General features: G+C 36.8%; 2 protein-coding genes across 5 annotated transcripts; one reads left to right on the forward strand and one right to left on the reverse strand.

Moving 5' to 3' along the window:
- The first annotated feature begins 153 nt into the window (after positions 1-153).
- Positions 154-14749, forward strand: LOC115244109 (calsyntenin-1). The gene is made up of 4 exons (XM_029821500.1): positions 154-699; positions 5978-6257; positions 9331-10142; positions 11218-14749. The coding sequence occupies exons 1-4, from the start codon at positions 576-578 to the stop codon at positions 12867-12869; spliced, it is 2868 nt and encodes a 955-aa protein (XP_029677360.1). The 5' UTR covers positions 154-575; the 3' UTR covers positions 12870-14749.
- A 3772-nt stretch (positions 14750-18521) lies between these two features.
- Positions 18522-24428, reverse strand: LOC115244110 (dymeclin). 4 transcript variants are annotated; one of them, XM_029821502.1, is made up of 13 exons: positions 24275-24427; positions 23359-23661; positions 22952-23155; positions 22596-22840; positions 22407-22526; positions 22311-22319; positions 21993-22174; positions 21770-21895; positions 21583-21696; positions 21266-21496; positions 21010-21192; positions 20782-20898; positions 18522-20690 (listed from the first exon to the last, which is right to left on the reverse strand). In XM_029821502.1, exons 1-13 carry the CDS (start codon positions 24385-24387, stop codon positions 20523-20525), a joined length of 2115 nt encoding a protein of 704 aa, XP_029677362.1. In that variant the 5' UTR covers positions 24388-24427; the 3' UTR covers positions 18522-20522. The 4 variants fall into 4 exon arrangements, with proteins under 4 accessions (XP_029677362.1, XP_029677361.1, XP_029677363.1 ...); XM_029821501.1 differs by having other exon boundaries at positions 22311-22526; XM_029821503.1 differs by having other exon boundaries at positions 22311-22526; positions 24141-24377.
- Positions 24429-25948: the final 1520 nt, after the last annotated feature.

Raw genomic sequence — 25948 nt, forward strand, 5'->3', positions numbered from 1 at the left:
AACCTATCACTTTTATGCGATTCCATCAATGACAAATATTGATTAATAACCTCGAAAAAAGGGCCTGGATGTTGCGATCTCCCTATGAATTGAATCTTTGGAATTTAGTAAAAAAGTGGAATGTAGCAAACGACGTTCATCTCGCATTAGGGGAAAAACATGCGAACGGGGCTTTAAAGCGTCGCGCGCCGGGAAGCAGCGCCGTCCTAGGGCAACGCGGCGAGAATCGGCACTATCGTCTCTCTCTCTCTCCCGAACTGGCGAATCGATATTCCGCTCAAATATTGACTCCGCGATTGTGTGTGCGGTGTGTCGCGAGAGCGAGCGCGCGCGATAGAGAGTCCGTCCCGTGTCCCGTGCAGTTAGGCGGCGATGCTCCTTTAAAAAAGTGGAGTGCTCTCCGAGTGCGCGCGCGAGTGAGATAAACTGTCTCCCGAGAAGAGAGAGAGAATCGAGAGAGTGCCGTTTAAGCGTAGTAAGGTGCGTAAGTCACGTTGCGCGCGGATAGACGATACGATCCCGTGACGACGAGGACGACGGCGAACGACAACAGGACGATCCGCAACGGAGGAAATATGCTGCCGACGAGCACGCTGCTCTGCGGGCTGTTGGCCCTGTGCGTCGGGCTCACCCACGCGAGCATCGCGTCCGCCTTCGAGTCGACACCTTCGAGCTCCTACGGCAACGATCATGGTGGAGGTGATTTTCAACTATCCGTCTCTTTCTCACCGCATCGTTCCTCGCGCCGCCGTGCCCTACATTTGACGTTTACCTGGCCCGCGATCGTCGCCGATCGCCGTCGCATATGTGCGTCCCCGACGGCGGCTTCCTCTCCGTCATCGGGGACGAGGACGTCGCGTTTGGTCGCGACGCGATGCGGCGACCCGCAGGTGCCCGTCGCACCTGCGGCTCGCCGAAACTGTTATGGCGATTTTCATTGACCGTGTGCGTGCCTGTGCTCCGTCTCTCCGTTGCACAATACGACGAGTTGAACGTTGCACTGCGCCCACCCGGTCGATATGCCACCGCTGCCGCTGCCGTAAAACGGGCGAGAAAAGAAAGGCGGCTGTTAAACTCTATTGCCTCCTCTCGTCAAGCGCGACTCTTTTTCTTCTTTCTCCACGAATCGTCTCCGAAATGCGAGGAAACGAATGTGAGAGATTGAGAAAAATGCGGGGGAGTCTGTTAAAGTATCTGACCGTAGTTGGATCACACTCGATTGTTGACGTCGAATTCCCTTGACAGATGTTGCGGAATCTTTCGTGCGACATAATAAGAATATAATATACAGGGTGATTCTAAATAAATGCGAGAAATTTTTCATGTAAACATGGGGGATTTTTCATATAAACATATACTTCTATATCCTCTGAGGAGTTATACTTCTTCAAAGTTCAAAGGGAAAAATGAAAATTAGGTTTTTATTTTTTTTGGACAAATCAAATTTTGAACATGTTAAAAAAATTTACTATAATTTTGTTTTGCTTGTTTTTTTATTCTAAAATTTAACTCTTCGTAACTCGAAACCTATGCCATCTAGCACCGTGCTGTGTATGATAATGTATTTTATTTGTTTTCTTGAAAACTATTGATTTTACGGAAAAAATAAAACAAATAAAAAAGTTTCTAAAGGAATCTGGCTTTCTAACACATATTTTTAGATGATCACATTCCGGTCCGTTAAAAAGTTGTAATAAAAAATTGAATAGGGATTACTAGTTTCATCCCTTTATAACGATACGGGAGATTTAAAAAAAATATTAATAAGTATACTTTTTACTAGTGGAAAGTGTCCACCAAATTTCATTTTTTTGACTTGTCCAAAATTTGAGAAAAAAAAATAAAAACCTAATTTTCCGCACTTATTTAGAATCACCCTATATATTGTTGTGTACAATGTTTCGACTTTTGGCGGCCGAAATTATTGTTATGACGGATGATTAATTTTGTGTTTTCTATATGCTCTGAAAATTCCACGTCGAAATGTAGGATTTCACGTGAACGTTTTTGCATTAACGTGTCTACATTCGCAGAATGCCGAAGATAATCGGGTTATGCAAAATTCTGCGGTGCGGCTGAAATTTATTTGCGCATTCGTAAACGACGTCATAATAAAATTCGAAATACTGATGTGCGTCTCGATGCGACGCAAGATTGTTTGTTATTGAAAGAAATATAATGACACCGCACCTTTTTTATTTGCATTTATGTAATTGTCTTCTCGTGTTACATCTGACAGTGATCGACTGCAAGTATTCTAAGATCTACCTTGATATAAACAAAAAGACGAATGACGTTAGAATTTAGAATGCGTGATAGTAGAAGACGAATGATAATAACATCTGGTTGAGGAATAACGATCGATCGCGTTTTATATTACTTGATAAGACTTTGTATACATTTCTATAGTAATATAATTCTTTTTACATTTTTGTTCATATCTTTTATATAATATATTTTTTTTCTATTTAAATTCCAAAGTATTATAGATAGTTAATTTTTCATCAACGTACATGATAATATTTCAGAAACCTCATGTAATTTTATCGGTTTAATTAAATGCACTTTTCGCGCAAGTGGGGCTCGGACCCCTCTGACAATTACTTGGGGCTCGATTACGATCGTTCACAGAATGACGCTGTTAGTCATCGTCGGAATAACAAAGTAGGTGTGAATCACGTTCGAAAAAGGAGTCCGGAGTAAAATTAGACTGATTTCGGGCAAAGCCCGAAGGTAAAGTGATGTGAATCTAATATTCCCGTCGCGACACATCCGTGAAGAGGGAGATCGTGTTACGCGTGTTAAAAATATTTCGTTGCATCCCGCAACACATGTGCGGTGCGTGTGTGTGTGTGTGTGTGTGTATCTAAAGCCGATCGTTAATTATTTCTAATCACTCGCCACTAAGATCAGAAAGTCCGTGAATGATACATAGGAAGTTTTCCAGCAAGAAACACACATAAAAACAAAATCATATGATTAGCTGTTAAATAGAAAAAATTCAGGGTCTTTAAAAATTCTCTATTTAATCGCCAATTGCGTGAGATTGTGTTTATCTGTGTTTTCTTACTGGAAAGCTTCCATAATGTGTCATACTTCAAATATTTGAAGCTTTCTTTATAGCGATCTTTGTCCCATATAATGGATTTGCATATCGCGATAATTGAATGAGTACACTTTAGCGACCCTGATGTGTTCTCGTACGATAATGCCATATACGTCAAAGTATATTTCACATACGAATAGTTAATTAACGATCGCGGAGGTAATTATCGGTTTCCAAAATTAGATGCCCCGTCGATTGAACCGAATATCCTAATGAGATCGCCGGAATTTAAGCTGCTGCGATCTCATTACGACGAGAGATGCGGTGTTAATTAAGCGATACCATCCGCAACTTTATTTTTTAATTTTTTGTTTACCATAATCTTATACATGTTATTATATCCTATCATGTATAAACCTTATCATTTTAAACGAGAAAAATATTTTATACATTTCTACGATTGATAATTATTAATAATCTATATATATATATATAGATTATTACATAATATTCTTTTTATTCTTTTTATTACTTTTTTTATTACTTATTAAATTAATGTTTTATGCTGAGATGAGTCTATTACACACATACATTGCTAAGGATAGCGTGTAAATATTATACATAATCCTTAATAATCCAAAATCGTTTATATTTTCATTTTTATTTTTATAGTATAAACTCTCGTGATGTGTATGTATATTATTAATCGACTATAATAACTGTGTATATAAGAATTCGCAATGTGTATGTGATTTTGCTTCATAGACGGGTTTTTATAAAGCGAAATGTTAGCTTTGATGCATCCGTTCTAGCGATAATTGTAGGATAATCGAAAAGCGTATTATGCATACGTTTTATAATTGACTTTCATTCCACGATCGAAAGCGATTGCTCATAAATAATTTACTCGCTGCTAGTACAAAATATGCACGTGTCATAATCGCGAAAATATGGAAATCTGATGTTAATATGTAATTTGCCGATTTAACATACTGTCATATATTTTCACACCTGAATTTTCGGTATAATGATCGCGATAGTCTCTTTGGTATTTTTTAATGAAATACCTCATTCTATCATAAAAATATTCAATTTAAATCACAATAATTATATAAATATTATTTTAAAATTTTTGTTAAATTATAAAAGAGCTAAATATAAGATCTTTAAATCAAAGAGTGAAAATCTATTCATCATCTATTCATCATTGATTATTTTAATTTTAAAAATCTGTGCTTTATTTTTATTCTCTTACCTAAACTTTAAAAACTTTTGATTCTTCTAAACTTTTGTTAAGAGAAAATCTATTCGAGGGATTGATTTATCTAACAAATTTAATTTATGGTGATTCTAGGTCACGCTATGTCGCGAAGTTTATATAAAAACATTATATAGTTGTTGACTGCGGGCTCAAAATTTCAGCGTTGGTAATTAAGAGGGTAATTATGAGTCACCATTGCGAACGCAAACGAACGTTTTTCTTCTAGTATGCTGTATTGTTTAATACTTTTCTCATTATATGTGCGTTGAAGATGTTGACAACGAATTAACGGGCTGCTGCCCCTTTTGTTTCACTTAACCCATTTCCACTAAATTTTAAATTCTTCCCTTTTTGTCCGCAAAAGTCGCACGCAACACGCGCCCGGAATATTTCCTGATGCTTAATTAAAAAGTTCGCTTGTTATACGCGACGGTAGATTTCACGGGTCTTTTTGAAATGCGCGTTAACCGAAATTTTTAAACGACGCTAACTTCATCCATTAACTTTTAACGCTTTGTTAAAATGAGATGGAATTTATAAGATTTATGTCATTGAAGTCCATCAATTTACAATGGCAAAAAAAAAGCATATTGTGAGAACGTTTTTATTCAATAAAATATCTGGCAATAAGTACCGTAGAACTGTATAGCTAGACTTTTTATTGGTTGAGATACGATATGCTTGTGTTATAATGTAAATTCGTGTGGCGTTCGAAGTGGCATTAATTTCGATTCCCGCGTTTAAGGGGAGAAATCAATGTAACGGTGGCTATTTTTGAGGATTTTTTTTTCTGATAAATAATTGTTTTTTTTTTTAGATTATGTTTTTAACATCATAAAGTACATAATTTGAACTACTTTTTGTGAAATTTTTGTTAAAAAATATTAATATTTATAGCTACAAAAGAACGGGCGCACACGTAATGGGTCAACGGAAGCTCTGAAACAAAAAAAACAAATATTTTTTTAAAATATAAGACAATAGTTCCAGTTGCACATATGGATTAAAAAAAATAATAATTTGTTATAAAATGGCGGACTTTTGAATTAAAAAGTTCCAAAATCGGTGAGATATTGATCTGTGTTTTTTAACATTACAAAAAAAAAAAAACAAATTATTCAATCGAAAATTTCATACGTGCAACTGAAGCTATTGTCTCATATTTCAAGAAAATATTTGTTTTTTTGTTTCACAGCTTTCGTTGTCCCGCTATGCGTGCGCCCATTTTTTTTTTAAGACGGCTCACATTATTGGCCATTGTAGCTGTAAATATTAATATCTTTTAACGAAAATTTCACAAAAAGTAGTTTAAATTATGTACTTTGTAATGTTAATAACGTGATTTGAAAAAAAAAAAACAATTATTTACCAGAAAAAAATCGCCACCGTTACATTGGTTTCCCCTCTTAACGAGGGACCGTAGATACACTCCGGATGCCATACGTCTCGAGATAAAGGTTGGTGAAATCGGACTATCTGTCTTCTTAGAAAAGTTATCTGAGAAAACAAAACGAAACCAGTTGCGAGGAACGCGAGTAGCTTTATTACGTTGCCGCAATTCCGTTAGAAATAGCTAACATAAGTCGAATGCTGATGAGGTGGTTCTTTCTTTGCTTCTACTAAACTAGGAGACGTCGATGCTGATTAGTCGCGTGCACGTGTTTTTGCAGTTCCACGACTGGATCTGGATAGTCTCGAGAGCGGATATCATGGCCTGGTCAAGGAGAACGAAACTCTGGTCGAGGTCACGCCGCAGATCCGCGCCCTGGGAACGAAAGTTTGCTCCTTCCGCATCGCGAACAAGCATCACGGCGAGGCGCCGTTTGAGATTGTCCTGAAGGAGAAAGGGATGGCCGAGCTGCGGGCATTTCGGGTCCTGAATTGCGAAAAACGACGTAATTACAAGTTCGACATCGCCGCGGTCGGCTGCAATGGAGCGCAATCCGAGAAGTAAGTTCTGTATGAGAGATCAACACGAGGAGTATCTCACTCATCAAAAATTTGTACATGTATTACCGGAAATTACCCAAGTAATTCCATATAATGCGCCGTATAATTCTAAGTAATGCGATGGACGAATTCACATTCGAGTTCAACTATAGAAGACGTACTTAGATGAAAGGTCATTATTTTGAGTTTTTTTTCTTTTGTTTATTGGTCCTTAGGTTGGCATTCCTTTTATTTAGTTTTTTTTTTAGTTTTGGATATTTTTTAGACATTTCTCTGGACATTCCTCTTACTCGTAACAATCTACCTGTAGACAGTCGGCCGCATTTTGTAGCAAAAAACCAACGTGATGCCAAATTTAAACGAGCAACAAATTTTTTTCTGTTAGTTTACTCCTGTAAGTTTGCACGCTGTGCGGCTTTCCGGCATTATTTATACTTATTTCGTAAGCAACAAATTCGGAACTTGCATATTTCGAGAGCAACAAATTAGCAACAAATTCTTATATTATTGTTATGTACAATTTTGTTGCTATATATATATTGTTCCGCTAACTTAATCTTCCTTTAGCGGAACATCATCTTTTTTTTAAACTTACAGAGCAACAAATTTTTTTCTTTGGCAACTTAGAGAGAGAGAGAGAGAGAGAGAAATATGACATATCCATTATGTGTTTTTGGCTCGAGGGAATAAATATTTCATTTTATGTTTGCATTATAATTTGAATTTTATGCCCAGGAATATAAGTATAAATTATGTTTATTATTACATGCCTTATCACACACATTATTATCATGATACATTAGTTACAGGTGTCTAAAAAGTTACAACCAAGTGTATATCACAAGTCTCATATGTTACACTATATCGGAAATGTATCGTTTTACCTTGTGTTTATCTGTAGTTAAAGTCGTAATAAGTCATTTTGCGAATGTAGGTCATCGGATCGTGCGTCGCGCCGGTACAACGCCAATTTTTCTGGTCTGCATTGACGCATCATGTACGTGTACTGTACGCCATAGTCCCGATGTGCATCGACTAAATGAGGAAATAACTCCCGGCTTGAGTGCACAAATTTTCTCATTACGAGACTGTGTGATTTCACACCCGCTTGAAACAATAACTGCTGTCTATTCCCTCGCGTTCGCTCTCGATCTGTCTCGCCTCGATATAAATGTTGCACAGTCCACGAAATAAAATATTCGCGATTGTGTGATACGTAATAAAATTAAAATAATAAATAAAACAAACATAAATTTACGATGTATCTCTATAAAAATTGAAATACGATATATTTAAATTAATTTAATTGGTTTTTATTGGAAAATTATGAAAATATATATTTGATATGTAAAATTGTGTATATGTATAATTTTTTGGTGTATATATATATTGTGTAAAAGAATACATTAAACAGAGATAAAATTTGAATTGTGAAACATAAGAGTCGTGAATCATATAATATTTTTCAATTTCGAGCGCCAAAAACATGACGTTAGTGACAACTAGACGTAACAAATTTTGCAATATATGGATAAAATTAGAGTAAAAAACAGGAAGCCCTGCAATTGCAGAGATAATTCACTGTGAAAAGCTAATACGCCCTGTTTCCAACCGGAATCTCTCTCTCACCTCGCCACCAACGAATCGACAGATCAATAGTGAAACATCTCGTACATACATGCACAATGTACGACGCTTTTATATAAAAGATTTCGTGGTGAATTTTTCATACAGAGTGAACGCGACATGTTATAACGAAATTTTATTTTGGCGACTGCCATACGGAATTATGACGATATCGATCGGCTGATATCGGCGTGGCTCCAACAATCACTATTCTCTCGCCGAGATAATTTCACATCGTAATTTCTAATTAGAATATTCACGCGTGCATCCGATATATTATTATGACATTAATACGGAAGGGTTAATATCGCGAGGGGCCGATATCACCCGGCAACGTTGTCCGATTATTTATTATTGCACATTCCATCCTGGCGAATTTTCCATGCATTGATTTAGCCATGTCTAAAATTTCAAACGTAAATAGATTTCGAGCGCGTATGTAACTCAAACGGCTATTGTTTGAACGTGTGTTTTCAGCAACGAAACAATTCCGAGTCGAAATTCAATCCTTTTCGTTCGTACATACGGTCTCTGCGGTATATCGTTTTATTGACTTTTCCGTTGTGTATGCCACATATTAAATTTCCGATACCCGCACCAAAGCGGACACTGTCATATAAACGTTTTACATTAAGTATATATCGACAGAATTTGTTCGGCCGTAATTCTTTTAAATTCTTTTCCAAAGCGAGCGTACAGAACGGGCGCGTCTCCTCTCATTCCGACAATACGGAAGCACTAAAAATACATAATTTCCTGTATCGACACTGTAAGCGCCACTTTGTGAAGCATAACTTTTAATTGACTCGAAAATCCATTATAATTAAACACATTCATAAAGATAAGCATATAACTATGGGAGCGTAAAGTTGCTATTTTTTTTATCTCGATATAAAAATTATTAGAGAATACCCTTTATACATACTGGAAATAAATCTCTTTTATAAATCTACTCTGGGGATTGGTGGAATTATATTGCAAATCCTCGGCTGTAATCCATCCTGAAAATACTCTTTCTGATAGCTGGATAACTCTTTCAAATCCGTTATATAGTCTGATGCGTTTATAGCTTAAAAGCTTAAAGGTTTTTAATTCATAAGGCTTATCAAAAATTATACAAATTTGTTTCCAAGCAAATAGAGGAAATATAAAAAATACCGATACACACTATAAACTACACAAAACGGTAATAAATATAAATTTGAGGATTTCCATTCTATTTTGATTATTTTTCTATAATTTGAAAGATTTGCATTCTAGACTTTTCTTATTCTTCTACGATGTTCCGCCATCTCCGCAGAAGAGATACCTCGTAATGTCTTGTAATGAGCATACAATATTTTATAAATATTTAATTATTAATTACTATTTAATTGTTATTTTTATTAAAATATTCTAATATAATGTTATTATTATTAAAAATATTTAATTGTTAATATTTTTCCAGCGCCACCGTTCACATTACCGTGGTTGATGTCAATGAGTACGCGCCACAATTCCTTCAACCAGCCTATGTCAGCACCGTGGACGAGGGTCGCCTCTACGAGGAGGTGGTTCGCGTCGAGGCATCCGACCGGGATTGCACGCCAAAGTTTGGCGACGTCTGCAAGTATGAAATCCTCACCGCCGATCAGCCGTTCATCATCGACAACGAGGGCGCCATTCGCAATACCGAGCTCCTGGACTACGAACGTTCGCACAATTATATACTCAGCGTGGTCGCGTACGACTGCGGTATGAAACAATCGGCGCCGGCGATGGTTACGGTCAAGGTGAATCGCGTGTGCGCACCCGGATGGCGTGGCATCCCCGAGAGAGTCGACTATGCCGCGGGAGTTGGCTCGCAGCCCCTGTTGCCTTCGGCGCGACTCGATCTCTGCGACGCGCCCTGCATCCTGCGAAACGTGCGCGCCACCCTGACTCTGGCCACCGATCACATCGGCAAGGGTTGCGATCGCGATACTTATGGAGTACGTAGCCAGCGGAAATTGTGCGGCGCTTCGCGGGATAGCGTGGACCTGCTGCCCACACCCGGACCCACGAGCTCCTGGACGGCGTCCCTGTCCAGGGATGAAGGTAGAGAAGCCGACGAGATCTTTGAGTTTGACGGCGTGGATTCGGCAGCGATTGTGCCGAATGACGTGCTGGAGCATAGCTTGGCGCAGAAATTCACCATCGGCGTCTGGGTTAAGCATCGACCACGTCCGCGACAGGATCCGCACGTCAAGGAACATATTCTGTGCGCTGCTGATGATCACAGTAAGTTTTCACGTAATTAATGCTAGAATCTGTATTGTTTTGGCGGCATCATATATTCAGTTAATGAATATTTATTTTTTTTTTGAGTTGTTCGATTATATTTTAACGTTATTACAGCTCTCTATTTTATTGAATTTGTTTCATTTATTATTATTCATATATTATTTCATTTATTATTATTTTATTGAATTTTATTTCTCTCTCTATTATTTCTATTAATGAGTAAAAGAACTTTCAAGAAAAGATCTCTATTATAAAAAATTCTCTCTCTTTTAAAAAGCGTTAATTTTAAAGTTATTATTTATGTATATTTTTTTTTGAATAATGTTTTCAAAATTTTACGAGAGCATATATATTTACTCTTTATTATCGGCTAAGTCATGTTTCGCGTTTATCACGTTGTTACAATTACCCTGATTGACTTTATAGCAGGAAAACAAGGAACGAGCTAAGCTAATAATTCCAGTTTTCCTTTATATACCTAACCTGAGGGAGACAATAATCATTTTAGACAGCTGATAAGCTCATCGGTCGTTCCGATGTCAAGTGATGTTCGTCGACGTAATCGTTGTTGGCAGAATACATTACGCCCGTCGTCGAGAGTGCGCGCGTTCAAGCGTTAAAATATACACGGTCGCTTCGCAGAAACGCCGGGTATTATCGTGAAGTTTCGAACAAAGCGGTTTAATCCTTGCACAGAATGAATTTTGGCAAGAAATCAGGTCGCTCGCGTGCATTTATATAGGTCGTCGCTTACGCTCGTTCTCTCGCGAAGAGTTAAACTGAAATATCCTGCCTATCTACCTTCCTCTTCTCTCCTCCCTCCTCCCTCCTCCCTCCCCCCCCTCCAGTCTGAAATACAAATCTTTCTAAATACCGACCGGTCTCTATGGGCGACATGTAATCCTGGGTTATATAAACGTTCCTCTCTCGTTCTTCCTCTTCGTGAAGTTTTCCTCTTCGTCTGCCCTTTTACGTTAAATTCTCCTCTCCCTTTAATGCCGTCGTGCGCATCTTTATTACGCGGCGATGTCACGAAAGGTGCAACTAATACTGCGCGCCGTTTGAATTACAGAGATGAATAGGCACCATTACGCCCTGTTCATAAGGAACTGCAGATTGATTTTGCTGCTGCGACGCGACTTCTCCGAGGGCGATCCTAACATCTTCCGCGCCGCCGAGTGGCGTTGGAAGCTCGGCCAGGTATGCGACGATAAGTGGCATCACTACGCGATTCAGGTGGACTTCCCGCGCGTTAACCTTTACGTCGACGGCGAGGAATGGCATGCTGATGAGAAGAATCCCGAGGTTATCGATGACTGGCCTCTACATCCGGCCAAAGGCGTCAACACCACCCTGGTAGTCGGCGCGTGCTGGCAAGGTTCCGAAAACAAGACTAAACATAATTTCCGCGGTTACCTCGCCGGTCTCTCCGTCTTAGTTGGAAGAAACGAGAAACCGGAAGTGCTCTCCTGTCTGCGACGTTGCCAAGAGGGCATCCACGTGCCGCCCATGGATCTGTTGCAACCGGGCACGCAGCTGCTAACCAATTCTGACCTGACTGAGGTGCGCATTGATGGCGACAATCGCACGAATGTGGAAACTTTGCTGCGTCGTATCGGCTATTCCAACTCTCGGCGTTTTCCGACGCCCGGTCGCCGTAACTTCCGCCTTGACACGACAATCGTTTGCGAGGGCAGTGAAAACACGCCCCTACCGGTGCCAACCGTGCAATCCTACGTCACCGTACTGCCACCTCCTCGACCGGGCATCACTGTCAACGGCACCGGTTATGTGGCCAGAGAATACGCAGATTTCCGGCTGGGAGTGCGCGTATTTCCCGACGCGCGCGTCACCGCTGGATCGGCCGCCCGATTAGACGCCTGCGCTGTCAGCGTTTATCCCAGTCTTAATCCCGATCATGAAAGCCTAGGATTACCCGGCGACGCCCTGCTCGCGTTCCACGACATTTCCGCCCGCGTTGATCGGGACGGTGTCGTCCTCTCGGGCGCAGATTCGCCTTACAATTATCAGCAGCTGATCCGTCTAATTATGTACACGAACCGCAAGCCAGCTTACTATCTCGATCGCGTCTTCAAACTCACTTGCTCCGAGCTGAGCGGTCGCTTCGCCAGTAACGAATATGTGCAGACGCTGGCTGTGATTCATCCCAAGGAGAAGACGACTCTTCCGCCGACACCCGCGGAACCGCCTATTGCCAGAATCGTGGAACCAGCTCCCGGTCATGCGCAGCTTTCGCCACATCATGCCGATCTGACAGAGGAATACGCTACAGCCGCGCTTCGCGAAGGCAGTAGAACTATTGGTGGTACTGGTGGCAGCCACGCTGTGACCATCGTGGCCGCTGCTTGCATCGGCTTTCTACTACTGATGGCAGTAGTGGGCGCTGCGCGGGTCCGCGGGGCGGCTAAACGACGACGATCCGCTGGTGACGAACTCGCCGCCGAGACAGAGATGGCCTGGGACGACTCGGCCCTCGCCATCACCGTGAATCCAATGGACAGGTTGACGGAGAACGATCAACACCACCAGAGCCAGCGAGACGAGGACGTAGACGACTCCGGCAGTTCCGATTCCGAGGACGGTTCGTTCCGAGATGACGATCTCGACAGCTCCGACTGTGAGAACGATTGCGAGCTTAGTAACGGCCGGAATCGCCGTCACAATTCGCCGCACGATCTGGAATGGGATCATCGTGACGTTTAAATTACACTACTATCTTTACACTGAGCATTCACATCACCCCTCCCCCCTTTCTTCGAGGTTTTTGGCATTGAGAAGAGTACTGGCCGCGTGCCGCTTTCTACAAAATTGCTCCATCATTTCTCCACAACGCGCGCGACGCGTTTCGTGGAAGTATTCAGCGAAAGAGATTCTCCGCGACGCTATCAGCAAGTTTCGCGAGTTTGCTCTGCGGGAGTAAAGAGTTTCGGATCATTGTCTACGGACGTTTCTCGTCGAATGCGATTTGCGTCCGAAAGATCGATCGCTCGAAATTCTCTTTCCGTATATCGGATATCACGACACGTCGAAGAAATTAGAATATTTACTACGCTTTCGAATCTTCAGAATATATAGAGTACTAAGATTTAACGTTCTAACGTGCTTTTACTACCGCTCGCGATCGATTCTCTAAACGATTATTATCCCTATTTAATGCGCGCGAAAGCATTATCGCATTACATCCGTCCCCCTTTTGTAGACGACGTCGATATAATTATTAATGAAGTGACGATAAAACACACACGGCATTCAGTTAGTACTCGTCTGAAGCGCCAGGAAAAATTTGTAAGAGTGCGGGACGCTTTATCGAATAGTTAAAACTCTTTCTACCTACGAACGCACGTCGATGTTTGGTAGAATCGGAAATACACGCAGAAGATACTTAAACATTGCCGGGAATGTATCTACGACAAAATTATTAATTTATATTCTTGATATATCATTGGTAGTAGAGTAGAACAAGGGGACATCTTTTTTTATCCCTCTAACTCTATCTTTTCTCCATTTTACTCTATATCCTACGATTATTGCTATTTTATTATTACTCGTACTAACTCTACGATTATGCCACTTTATATCGATAGTTGTTTTCGTTATTATTTTTAGGCAGGACGGCCCGGTAGCTGGTAGTTTTAAATGCGAAATAGTGTTGAAGCAACTCTATATTCTTCCTCGTCTTATCGACTAAAAAAACTCTCTTATCTAAGATCCACATGCATTTGATCTCATGAATGTAATTTTCTTGCAATAATTGTGTCTTTCATATTTTGATCAAAAGCGCTCGCGAGTTACGAGCTGACATAAAACTAAACCGGCGGCGAAACGCGCGTGGTAGTTACGAAGTAAGCTGAAAGCTGCTCGTTTCAGGTTTCAGTATAGCACGTGAGTCGGGCTGAGCCTGGGCCATACGATAACTTGCCCAATTTTCCATTTTTATTTTTAAGTCGTTACTCCTTCGATAGTTTCTTTGCACACAATTTTCGCTTCTTTTTCATTAGAAAAAGAGAGAAAACGGTAGTAAGGACATTGTCTCACTTGCATCTTATAATAGTGCTTCAACGTCGTTAAAGTATATCGGTATAGCATCATATCCGTATACAATGTGTGCGCATACGGAAGCGGCCGCTTAATTAATTAACAGATGTACCGCCAACTAGTTCGTGAATACTCGGAGAAAATGAAATATTCAACAATAGAGAACAATATACATAACGCGAGAAAGCAGATGCTTCATATGTTACGTAATTTTTTTCCGAGGTATAAATATTCATTTCTAATTAATTAAAATTATTTGACACGTGAAGAATCGGCTTATACGCGGATTTATATAATCTTTCCTTGGCGTCGAAAATTCTCTCAATTCTCCAACAAGTATCCGCGAATTAACGGCAGGTACCGTACGCATGTGTTTTGTGCGCGCGACACGCACACACACGCTCTACATATACATGCATATATATACAGCGTCCATTCATTATTCTGTGGCGAGAGTCTCGTCTCGAGTAGTAGACGATTATTCTAAAGTAATGCGCAGCGGCTGGAGGAGCTATCACGAGCGTGCTTCTCTCATTTATTTTCCCCAACCCAAGACGCGTCATATTGTGCAATCGCTCTCTTTTCACAGAGGAAACTGAGTTTTACGTGCCTTTTAAGCAGTAGTGTACATTGAATTCTCCGCTCCACGTCTAAGTATTTTTTAATAGCTAATCTCAGGCCGCGGCGCGTTTTTTCTCAGTGGCCGCTCTATATTGTTGTTGGAAACTTTTCGCGATACCGTGGCTCTCTCGGTATACACAGTTTATTTGTACGATTATCGCGAAACACGATATCGCGAAAAGTTTCGATATTGTATTTTAGACGTTTACGGCTGTTAGGAGTTAAGGATCGGACGACGTCGTGCTTTCGCCGGACGTGGTTTTCGCGCGACTTGTGGTCATCGTCGTCGTCGTCGTCGTCGTCCGGCGGGCTGTCACGAGCTTCGACATACAATGCCTGTCGATGCTTTCGTATCGGAAAACGCGTCACACACGTGCAATGATTGCAGGGTAGCCGCGAAGTAATGAACGGATTTTCGTGTTTGTATATGTGTGTGTGTTTTTGCGTAACAATCTACTAGAACTATACCGAATCGTTTGTCGGAGACACTTACTATTAGTACCGAAGAAGACTCGTGTACGGATATATCTATATTCATATATAGGGAACTATAATGAACAATTTATTTTTTCAACGAGCATATCATATCATTTTTATAAGGCGTCGAAAAAGTTTTTTGGGAAAACCTTTCGTCAACGAGCGGTCCCGCAATCCGCGAGTTTCGGTCGCGAAACGTCGTCACACTTTGCTATATGAAGTGCAATTTCTTTCTCGTTATCCGCGATTCTCGAGAAACAAGTTCTTTTTCTTTCCTTACCTCCATTCTGAGAGGAAGAAAGGGGGGCTATTCTATAACGATATACCCTCTCTTACGCATTTCTCCGATTCGCGCGAGAGCAGATACAGAATCCAGATTGTTCTAAACGATTGAGAAAACGGAGGTCGGTGACTATGTAAGAAAAAGATAGGGACGCGTATGATCGTTTATCTGTTCCTGATAACACCAGATCGCATATACACATATATACGTAAAATACCGGTGTGTGTACACTGCTTGCTTTTATACTATTTTTCCTTTCTAGCATTTTCCTAACGTGATATCATTATTGCAACGCGAATCTAATCGCGCGCGCACGTAATGTATAATCTCGTATTTTATAAAGATCTATAACACAACACAGTGTGAAGGTATCGATAAAATCCACCAAGACACTCGACTTCCAAATGGAAGTTTTCGAAAGACTCGACAAAATCGAGGAAGGATCTGGCCTTTACGACTGTGTCTAAATTAGCTTACGTAAATGTACACACATGTTTGTATGCTTAATCTTCAAGCATAAGCATTCGTAAGTGCACGGTGAATTATATAGTTTGGGAGATATGGGATTCCTATTTCGTTTGATCGTCGTACACGCGATATATATCATAATACTTGATCATCGTACACGCGACACCGTAATGACTACATACACCCTCTTCGAGTGCACGATGTCGAGGTGACGAAGCTAAAAGAGCGCGAAAAGATCGGTATGAAGAGAAGATATCTCGCAAAAAATAATTATACTCGACAACTATATATGTAGGGTATCCCCTTTTTTACACAATAGCTTTTTGTTGGTCTTAAGGATGTTTTGGCTGTACAATAGTAGCGCGAAAAACTATCAAAAAAATATATTTCTTACGTTTATACTGTTTGAAAAATCAAATAAATAAAATGAGTAAGAAAAGTTAAAACTCAAATAAATAAATCTGGATTATAAAAAGAATTAAAGTATCACAAAATAATATGGTTTTTTTGACGCGTCTTCGTAAAAGAAAATAGTTGTAATTAATATTTTTCCTAATTTACGACAAAAACTTTTTATCGTGAAACTTAAATAATTTGCAAACTTAAAAAAATTGTGCTCAGATTTTGCTCAGATATTCAGAAGAAATAGTAGAACAGTCTATGAAATTCTCATGCTTTTGTCAATATTTTGACATATGACATATACATCCTTAACATCTTCTCTCTTCTATTTTATCTATCACTTGAAACATTTACGATTTAGAGATCTTTACTTCGATATTTCTAAAAAAATATCTTCTATTTTCTCAAGTAATATCTCTCTTTCTCTTGGTCTTGATACACGGATATTTTGAAATTAGCAGTAATATGTGTGTGAAAGAATATATTACTTGATATCGATATATACTTCAGTTGTCTATAAAAGTCGAATTATTATAAAAGAAGATATATGTGATCAGATATTTATAATTTAAACGTAAAATATAAGGGGCGCCCTAATCCATGCGGATATCTTTTCGGAAAGAAATATCGAAAAACCATAAATCTCTTTCAATCGATAATCAAGAAATTATTAAGATGAAAAAGCGATTTGTAAAGACGTAAAATTAATCGAGTGCGCCCGCTCTAAATATATGTACTTAATTACTAATTAACAGAAACAAGAAAAACACTACGCAGAATAAAACCAACTAGAAGATACTATATAATATGTATACATAAAAAAAAAAAGGATATATCTAAGCTGTTTGCAAATGATGACGATATAAAGGGGAAAAGAGGGAAAAGAGAAAAAAAAAGGGAAATGAATTTGTAATGTATCATTGTATTTTGTAGGCAGCTAGAGAGAGCGTGTACGTATACATATGCACAGATATCCCCGTGCATGTATGTATGTATGTTTACGTATATAAATATACATACACTCTACCCTCTTGTCTCACTTATACACATACACACACGTAACCGTTTGCGAAAAACAGAGGAATATTTTGGATTTAAAAAAAAAAAAGAAAAAAGAGGAACGAGAAAGAGCTCGCATGGAAAAATGTCGGAAGCTGTAAACGCGCCAGATTACATTTTCCGAATTTCCGAAAGAGAGACTCCTCTCTCGCGCGCGTCTATCTCACGAAACGAGGGGCACACATACATTCTCTTTGGCGTATATTGCATTCGCCCGCTACCACCGACGCGTATCGACTTTTACACACACACACACGCATTCATATATCTTCGATGCGACGAGAGTGAAACCGTGCATGTATAGACGCGCGATCGCGCGCGCGTGTAAATCGAGAAATTATAACGCTTCGCGGGGCGAGAACGCTCGTGTCATTCGTCTGATCCTCCGTTTTTAGCTTGCCTTCTCTTTTCGCGCGCGCGCAAGAAGCAGCAAATGGAAATGTAAAAGGAAAATAAATAAACACATTAATCTTACAGCGACTCATACGGGAACCAGATTTAGCGATGCGGCAAAAATTTTCCCTTAGGGACGAAAAATGCTCGCTAACGAAATTTAATTCAATTTTTAATTGACGCAATATATAAGAATAATCTCCCCGATCATATAATTGATATTTTATATTGATAGATTTCATTGAAACGAATTCAAATTCGAAAGTTAAACGAGATTTCCGCGTATATTTCGACAAGCACATTTCATTTTCGTATTCGAATGATCTGAGACATCGGAATTGAAAGCTTATAATTAAGCTACAGAAAGTGTATTAAACGTTTGTAAAATATATATGTGACATATCTCTCGTAAAGTATATTAACAATAAGCGCGATCACTCCAGAACTTCGTTATTATTTCTCTTTATATATGCGCGATGCTGAAAAGGAGATAAAAGAATAGCGTAGTAATGATATAATCGGACGTTAACGATAAAAAAAAAAAAAAAAATGCACGACGGCGGGGTAATGGGGCAAAAAATAACATAAAAGGAGATAAAAGAATAGCGTAGTAATGATATAATCGGACGTTAACCGATAAAAAAAAAAAAAAAATGCACGACGGCGGTGTAATGAGTGAAATAATCAACTACTTATTAGCTAGGCCGTAATGAAATATCACTACGTGCCGACTAAATTCCCTCCCATCGCAGATTGATTGTGTGTTAACTAATAAGATTAAATAACGATATAGTACAGTTAAGGAATTTAATTATTATGGATAAATAAATAAAAAAATACTATCTGTATGCTAAGCACACACGTTTGAAGCCGTAACGTGACGTATGGCTAAGGCAATGTTTATGATTTAAACGAGTTTTTAATTTTAACGTGACACACTGAGTTATTCGGCGCGTCTGCACCGCGACGCACAGAAACGTCAAATTATCTTGTTAACTTTGTAAACTGAAAGATTGTTCAAGACAAAAAAAAAATGAAGTATTAGCAATAGTATAACTATACACACACACGTACACGATACAAGATCACGCGCGGCCGCATATACACGCTGCACAGGCTAGGAAAAATGAAATACTATCTATAACGACATTATAAATAAATATTAAGACGTCAACTGTATTTGTTTAATAAAGATGTACATTCGACGTGTGAATTGACCATTGAGTATCCGGCAGGTCACTGTAATATTTTCTGATAAATTTCTTATTTGGACTAGATAAGGATTTATTTTGAACGAGAGATTAAATGTGTCTCAAATATTTTTAATATATTATTTTTGCATTTGTGTGCGATATATGCGATTTAAATGACCTGCCGGTTAAAAATGGACATTGAATTATTTCTATTCTCTCTTACATTTATCCCTTTCATATTCTTCTCCTATATAATTCATGTCTTATTTCCGCAAATCTTACGCTAAATGAGCTTTTAAAGGAGCGACAAAAAAAAACTGTTTATGTAAATATTTAGTTTTTTTTATTGATATGTATTAAATAAAAATTTATTTGCACATATACAGCGTGAAAAATAACAGAATTATACAAATATTATGTTGCAACTCTGCAATATTTTAAATTAGATAAATGAATAATGTTTTCTCAATAATTATTTACAAATCTATCAAATATTATATATGTTTGAAACCAACATTACAATTCTCTACTTTAAACTATCACACATGAGAGATATACCTCACTAAAAATTTCGATAATTTTACATGTTCTTATCGATATCTAAAAATGATATATATGTATATATAGTTTTGAAAGATTACATTCTTCGAAAAAATTGTTCAAAGATATGAGAAGATGATACTGCAAGAGATTTAGTCTTGAAGAGTTATACAAGTATATTTGTAAATTATATGACTTGTCAAGATTATAACTTCTTATGTATATTTTTTAGTATAAATATCTTTAATAAAACAAAAAATTATATTATTTTCTATAATAATGTTCGTAAAGCAAAATATTGTAATAACTTTAACCAGTCCTGTCGACATGCAGTAATTTTTTTTAACTGCATTCATATTTTTTTTGACATTTTATATATTAATATGTATCACATATGTATATGTACTATATCATTTATATATTCATAACACAAAATTGTAGGAAGATTAGATAGACTAATTTCCAAAAGTATGAAATTACTTGCATGAATCTTTCTTATATCATGTTTTCATAATATGAAAATGAACAGGTAAAAATTAATTTATACATTTTCATTTGTTCTTTTATGATTTCATAATAAATATTAAAATACTAATATACAAGAGAATAAAGTGATATATAATTAAAAAAATTCTATTTCAGATAACATCCTGATTATAAAGGGTCTCCTTCGTGCAATACTTATCTTTAATGTCATATATTATATTCTTTTTGCGCTGTATACACTTTCGTTTTCAGTCCTTAATTTTTCCATTTTCCATTGCCGAAAGGAAAATGCTTATACTTTTTCTTTCGACAATTTTTATTACAAACTTATTTCATATATTATTATCCTACTATTATTGTTTCGAATACTTATAGTAGGATACACCCCTCATCTCAATATCAGCAAACAATGATTGTTGTCTCGCCATTGTTATGAGAAAACAATTTTATATTTTCCGCGCTCCAATGCAATAACGCTCCCTGACAAACGACGCTCCACACATAAGGAATGAAGAATTCTTCCGGTTGTTCCTCTTCTACATATTTAAACTTCAATTCTGGAAACTTCTATAAACAACAGTACATACATAACAGGATTAAAATTTTTATAATAGTTTAAATAAATGGCATAATAATTCCTCTAACAATGTCTACATACTCTTAAACGATCTCGTGGCCATTCTAAAGTTCCTTGCTGTATAGTAGCCAATACTTGACTAACACCAAGTTGCGATTGATCTTTTTGCTCCAATTTATAAGAAAAGAAATTAATCACCTAAAAATCAGATATATCCGGAAATTTCGATTATTGCATTGATTTAAATTTATAATATATTAAAATATCTATGTGCAAATGTTATAATATCATTTGTGATTTAAAACTTACAGAATCAATATTTTGGACGATATCTTGGAAAGCAGAGTGCATTCTAAATGGTTGAAAGATATCCTTTTTATATAAGAGAGTGTAAATTAAGTTTGGATTGTATGCGAGTCTGTGAGTTAAACAACTATTTATAATTTCTAGTACCATCCGTAGGACCTCCTCAAGTATGGTTAAGTCTTGAATCTGCGATATATATTTTAGTTGACAATACCAATTGATTTATTTATATGATACATCTTATCTTATATATATCTACCAAATCTGTGTTTGCAACGGTGGCATTTCCATTAACAGACGTATTAATGGTATTGTCAGGAGAAGTTATCGGTTGTGCTTGCGCTCGAATTTTTGCTTCTAACCGCGCGTGTTTTTTTGCAAGAGTCTCGAATAGACTCAGCAATCTCTGACTAACATAAGGATGTAAGGATGTGAATTGGGCAGACATGTTTGCCAAAGCTGCTAGACAGTTTGTATGAAGATATTTGTCCTAATAATGATAAAGAAAAATATAAAATCTAATTTGTAGATGACTTTAAATCAATATATGATATAAAGAGAATGTTGCATGCTTACTCTCATTTTAAACATATTATATTGTATTGTACGGATCACAACCAAGATTAAAAGACCACCTAATGATATTTCACTTATGGATCTCTCAGTGTACCATGTTACACCCTTGAGCATCTTGGGCAAAATAATATAATTATCAACCGTTATCTTAATCATTTATATTTATGTAAAGTGTTTTAATACTTACAATTTCATGTATCCGTTTGTTAAACGTTTCATCTTCACTTAAAATTAGGAGAATGATAAGGGACATATAAATATGATGTGAAGTATTGTTTGGTGCATGATACAATATTTGTAATATTGGAGTTACCTAAATAAATATTTATAAATAAATATTTCAGTATGAGAGATCATTAAATATTAGATGTCATTACTCCAAGAAAAAAATAAGCTTTTATATCACTTGCCAATAATTGTATATCAGGCCTTTTCATTATATCCTGTTTCACATTCGAATTCCTATGTAATAGCATGTAGAGCAAGAGCGTGATTTCATCTGTATTTGGTATCTTACAAATAGTGTTATATAATTTATTCAGATTAAATTTAAAGATCTCGATTGTTTTCGTTTGTGATGTAGGTTGATCCTCTGCACAAAAAATTTTATCATTTAAAATAATCAAACGCAGTAATATATGTCTCCAATAACCGCAATATTAAGAATTTGTACCAGAATAATCACATAATTAAATTAGATTAGCCCTCAATGCATATCTGTATCTCACCTTGCATATCTATAAAAGAGAAAAGCGCATTTCTATATGGATTGTGTGTAGCAGTACAATGATTTGTCAGAATCAATAAAAGTAATAGAGACTGACTAGCGAGTGGAGTTTCCGTATCGCGCTTTTTTTCTTCGTCCTCAGCAGTGCCGTTATGTGCAATCTGTACATTCTTTGAACCACTACCAATGCCCATTTTTATTACGTTCCACAACCCGGCTGAAATAATGCTTTATATTAACGCTTATAAAACAGATCGCCCACGTTTTGTAATATTGTCATATTTACCAGCTATACTGAATACAATACTACCCCCAGGTTGCTGCGTCAGCAAACCCGGGGGAGCGTGTTCCTGTTGTATAAAATTGTGCAACAGTATACACACCACAGCAGGTGCTTGTTGGCTCGAATGTGCATGCATCGCTATCCTGTATACAGTGCTATATTCAGCTGCAGTTTGAGAAAATAATTGTACCGAAAGCAACACAAGTAAACAATTAATTGCTTCCAAATGAACAACATATGTAAATTCACTGTAAAAAAAATGCTGATTTATAATACACACATGTATAGTATGTATTTCAAATATTTTTGAAAATGCATGTACATATGTATGTATAAGCATATTATATATCTTCACTTACCATAAAGGTACGTCTATAATAAGTTCTATCAATGCATCAAAAAGTTCTTCCAATCTAAAAGAAGACAATGCTTCATTTGCTGAAGTTGTTTGTGGTGCTTCAATGTGTTTTAGCATCTCTTCTTCACCAACAGTCTCAATAAAATATTTCAAAATGCATCTCACGGCAAAAAGTGCATTGTATGTTTGCCATGTCGATATTATACTGTAAAATTACAAAAATATATAACTTTCAAACTTATATAATTTAGGATATCATATATCTTTTTACAGATAAAATACAATTTTTATTAAACTTTTTAATTATTTAAAGATAAAAATTGTATTAAATTTTTAATTATTTTTTAATTTTTACAGACAAAATAATATTTTTGATATAAATTTAGCATTATAATTTCAGAAGCTTACTTTTGATTTTGAACAGGTGCTAGTAGTTCATTGATGCGTGTAAGAGCTACCTGTATCAGAGTACCAAAGTTGCCAGTAATCAAGTTATTCACAAGCAACTGTTGACATGATAAGTCTAATCTTGAATCGAGCTCTATTTGATCGTTTCTTGTAATAGGTGGTCGCATGTTGTAAGATAAGAATGTGTTCCAGAATGGATCGTTTGCAAGTATGCTTTGCTTTCCGCAGAATTTCTCCAGGTATACATTTTTTGAGAGATCTTCATAGCGACTTGGCGTTGTACCCATTGCTTCTATTGATCTTCTGAAAATGAAAAAAGCAACGGCTCTCAATATCCGAAATATTTCGAATAAACATTCCTTTTTTTACAAACCTCTCTAATTCTTTTATTTATAAATACATGTAATATTTATAAATATATATATAATATGCTTATATATGTGTAAGGAAAATAATAAAAAATAATATTATATCAAAAAATATCAAGCAATTGGCACATTGAATTTGAAAAATTCTTTACATTATCATCACCAATGCACAAACATAAAAATTTCTTTCTAAAAATAATACAATCAAAAATATACACGTTGACAGTTCAGTTTGACAGCAGCTTAGAATGCACTTAAGAGAAAATTGACAAGAATAATCGCACACGAATATTCTAACTCTTGTGCAATGCACAATAATATTGCTGCGTTATTTTTCCATTATAACAATAGGATATTATTTGACCGATGAAAATATATGCATAAACGTCGTGACGGATCAAACGAACTAATAACCTTCACGTCATGTATCGAGGATGGTTAGACAGGATCACCGATCACTCCTTATTTCAACAGTTATTTGCAACTGTAATTCTGTATCACTTGAGATATCCGGGCTTGACTGAGCTGCTAAAATAAAGTACACTTACAAAATTACGGATACTAATAATCTCAGTTGATTTTTGCAAATAACTGGCATATAACGGCATGGATAGAAAAGTTCCACACTGCTACCAGCTGACGTATCGGTATAGTCGGTCATTGACGAATCAATCCCATTGTATCGACCGTCGTATCGAAAAGAGAATCGTATCAAAGATAATTGGTTCAATGATCTAATCAATTTTGCAATCAAACTGTGAGAGAATGTTCGTAACGTGAATGAAATTTTTTTTTTAAGCATAATTATGGGAATTATAAATAACTATATCTTTATTTTTAACTATCTGAAATATTGCCAGAATGAATAAGAGACCCAGTAAGCAATTTGATAACAAATTGTTGCCAAATTGGCATCAAATTCGCTCAAAACTTGGTAACAAATCCAGTGCCATCTGTGTCCGCATTAAGCTTGTGTTTTGGTGACAAAGCTTGCTAACATAACCTGACAGCAAATTGACGGCAAAAAACGAGCAAAGCTTGACATGATTTGACGTCAAATTGGTGGCAAAAATCGAGCAAGATCTGCGCAAGACAATCTGACAGCAGATTGTCAGCAAAAACCGAACAAATTCTGCAGCTTATGGCCATTCATATAAAATAGTATATTTAAATGGATTTAAAGTCTCAACCATAAGTAACAAAATGATGATAAGTTTTAGTCATAAAATGACCATTAGATAATTAGACATCCTAAGTTAGGTCTCATAAGACCCAAAATATATCACATCAACGGGAGACCATTTTCTGACGTTCTTTTGATGGCAAAAATAAGACAAATTACAGTATTGTTATATAAAATCATATATTAATGTTTTAAAACGTATAAGTAAATTTAAATAATTTAATTTACAAAATTAAAGATATCTTTTTGGACAGAAATTGTTCGAATAAGTGAAAATCGAACAATTATCTGTCCGATTTGCCAAAAATCAGTTCAATATCTGAATTTCTTGTATAAGAATTGTGTCAAAAATTGAACTGATAGAAATATATATATTATAATATTATTAGCGTTTTGCAGGCTTTATATACACTCATGACAAGAATTTGAATACGGGTATAGATAATGAATAACGCGCCGCATAGCGATAAGCGACGGAACTATTTTATAATACTTTGTAATAAACTGCAGATTCTGTTCGGTTTTTGCTGCCAATTTGCCATCAGATTGCGCACTCCAGACCTTGCTCAGTTTTTGCTGACAATCTGATGTCAGTCATGTCAGCAAGCTTTGCTCGGTTTCTGCCGCCAATTTGCTATCTAGTTATGTTAGCAAGCTCGGTTTTTGCCGCCAATTTGCTGTCTAGTTATGTTAGCAAGCTTTGTTTGGTTTTTGCCGGCAATCTGCCAGCTTAATCGGTAATAACAACTCTTGTACCAAATTTGTAGCCTTTTTGCTGACAATAATTTGTAGCAAGCACTTGGCAATATCTGTTAGAACAGATGTGGCTGACTGGGAGAATTATAACAGGGATTATTTTTTTTAAATGTATCTTATTAATATACTTACAAAAAGATATGTGAAAATAATTTTTATTTAGAAAAATTCAAAGAAAACTTTATTACCGATTAATCTAAAACCGCTATGTTTAAACAGTTCAAATGTGTTTTATATATATATATATATATATATATATATATATATATATATATATATATGT

This window comes from Formica exsecta, unplaced genomic scaffold (genome assembly GCF_003651465.1).
Source record: "Formica exsecta isolate Colony F162 unplaced genomic scaffold, ASM365146v1 scaffold8, whole genome shotgun sequence".
Taxonomy (NCBI): domain Eukaryota; kingdom Metazoa; phylum Arthropoda; class Insecta; order Hymenoptera; family Formicidae; genus Formica; species Formica exsecta.

Excerpts from the sequence above, each read along its gene's own strand:
- LOC115244109 (XM_029821500.1), top strand. The coding sequence starts at position 576 with ATGCTGCCGACGAGCACGCTGCTCTGCGGGCTGTTGGCCCTGTGCGTC. Across the intron at positions 700-5,977 it reads CGGCAACGATCATGGTGGAG|TTCCACGACTGGATCTGGAT; the intron begins GTGATTTTCAAC and ends GTGTTTTTGCAG. Across the intron at positions 10,143-11,217 it reads GTGCGCTGCTGATGATCACA|AGATGAATAGGCACCATTAC; the intron begins GTAAGTTTTCAC and ends TTTGAATTACAG.
- LOC115244110 (XM_029821501.1), bottom strand. The coding sequence starts at position 24,387 with ATGACCGACTATACCGATACGTCAGCTGGTAGCAGTGTGGAACTTTTC. Across the intron at positions 22,527-22,595 it reads TATTGTATTCAGTATAGCTG|CCGGGTTGTGGAACGTAATA; the intron begins GTAAATATGACA and ends GCATTATTTCAG. Across the intron at positions 20,691-20,781 it reads GGCCACGAGATCGTTTAAGA|AAGTTTCCAGAATTGAAGTT; the intron begins GTATGTAGACAT and ends TGTTGTTTATAG.